Source organism: Gracilinanus agilis, chromosome 1 (genome assembly GCF_016433145.1).
Source record: "Gracilinanus agilis isolate LMUSP501 chromosome 1, AgileGrace, whole genome shotgun sequence".
In the NCBI taxonomy this organism is placed as follows: domain Eukaryota; kingdom Metazoa; phylum Chordata; class Mammalia; order Didelphimorphia; family Didelphidae; genus Gracilinanus; species Gracilinanus agilis.
The window spans coordinates 149,946,991-149,948,932 of NC_058130.1; the positions used below are offsets into that span (position 1 = coordinate 149,946,991).

General features: G+C 38.0%; 1 protein-coding gene across 1 annotated transcript; it reads right to left on the minus strand.

Moving 5' to 3' along the window:
* Nucleotides 1-363: 363 nt before the first annotated feature.
* Nucleotides 364-1,314, minus strand: LOC123231008 (olfactory receptor 13C3-like). The gene has a single exon (XM_044657210.1). The coding sequence runs from the start codon at nt 1,312-1,314 to the stop codon at nt 364-366; it is 951 nt and encodes a 316-aa protein (XP_044513145.1).
* Nucleotides 1,315-1,942: the final 628 nt, after the last annotated feature.

Here is a 1,942-nt window from a genome sequence, read left to right on the forward strand (position 1 = left end):
TTTAATTCACAATGCGATCTCAACTGGCCTCAACTGAGTGAGATAAATGGAAGTAATAGTCATCTGATCAGAGCTTCCTCCCTTGAATTCCTTCATGGCTTTTGTATTGCTATTATCAGTGTCTTTGTTGAATAAAGGAGTGGTCTTAGACTCAAAGTGCATGTTTTTAAAAAGCTTATAGCACTCATTTATTGCACCAGTACCATGTAAATCTTTTTTCCCCTTCATAAAGTCTTAACCCAATTATATATATTTTTTCCTCCCTATAAACAAAGGACAGAAGACTACATAAAATATGCCGGCAGCAGAATAACAGAGGAGATTGGTTTGAGATCCTTGATAAAGAATCATATTACAGAGATTTCATTGAGAAGAGGGCTTTTGATTCAGCAAATTTCTCACAGCAGCTTTCACATCCTTGTTCCGAAGACTATAGATGATGGGATTCAGCATGGGAGTGACCACACCATAAAACATGGAAATGAGTTTGTCTGTTGCTTGTAGTTTGTCAAGAGGGTCCTGAGACTTTGGTTTTGCATACATGAAGAAAATGGTCCCATAAAATATGATCACCACTGTCAAGTGCGCTGAACATGTGGAGAAAGCTTTGCGTCTTCCCTTGGCTGAGTTCATCCTCAGAATGGTATAGAGGATAAAGAGATAGGAGAAAAAAATCACCAGCAATGGTAGAACCAGAAATGCCATGTTGGAGACCACCATAGTAATCACATTGAGGGATATATCAGCACAAGCTAATTTTAAGACTGCTAGGATTTCACAAGTGAAATGATTGATGACATTGTTCCCACAAAAAGGTAACTGCATAGCAAGGGCTGTTTGCACTACTGAGTTGATCCCCCCTGACAACCAGGACACTGAAGCCATCAGCGCATATACAGTCTTGTTCATAATGCTGGGATATCTTAGAGGGTTGCAAATGGCCACATAACGGTCAAATGCCATCATGCCCAAGAGTAAACATTCAGTTGATCCCATGGCAAAGCCAAGGAACATCTGTGTTGCACATCCAGCAAAGGAAATGGTTTTTTTTTTAGATAAGAAGCTTACCAGGGTTGAAGGTATAGAAGTGGTTGTGTAACATATATCCAGGAAGGAGAGGTTACTGAGGAAGAAGTACATAGGGGTGTGAAGATGAGAATCAAATATACTTGCTATAATGAGGACACTATTGCCAAACAAGATTACTAAGTACATCACAAGAATTAGAACAAAGAAAATGATCTCAAGTCTTGGGTAGCCAGAAAGTCCTAGAAGAAGAAATTCTGTCACAAAAGTTTTATTTATTCTTTCCATTTTGTGGCTTTTTAGGAATCCATAGGGAGAAACAATTAAAAATGCTTTTATTACTGAGTTACTTATTATGAAGATCTTTAGTAATCATTTTACTACATTGTCACTATGGAGATTAGTTTGAAATTATTTTCATCACTGATAACAATGAAGAATTTCATCTCTTAAAAGGAAACAGAATCAGAAGTGACCAAAAGAGTCTATTTACTTTCACCAATCTATATGATCCCAAGAGCCCATAAGTGCCTGTCTCTGCTGTTGAATTTAGTTTTCAGGAGTGGTGTGAATCAGGCCGACCGTATCTTTCCAACAGTAACATTCAATTCTGTAGCACCTGTGCAGACCTAACTGGGACATGAAAGCAAAGGCAATGGATCAAGAATTCTTTTTTTCAATGATGATGTAAAGGTCTTTCCTTGCCAATCTGCGGGCTAATCTGTGAAGAAAACAAGTTCAACCTATGTTTGTTAAGCACCAGCTATGGGCATGGGACTGCTCTAGGCACTGGATATACAGAGGCAAAAATGAAATGATAACTGTTTTTGAGAAGTTTACATTCTACCAAGTGGATATAATACATACATAAATGTAGTCCAAGGAAAACTGATAAGAGGGAGAACACTACTAACTT

What these genes read in the sequence shown, in the direction of transcription:
- LOC123231008 (XM_044657210.1), bottom strand. Translation starts at nt 1,314, where the DNA reads ATGGAAAGAATAAATAAAACTTTTGTGACAGAATTTCTTCTTCTAGGA.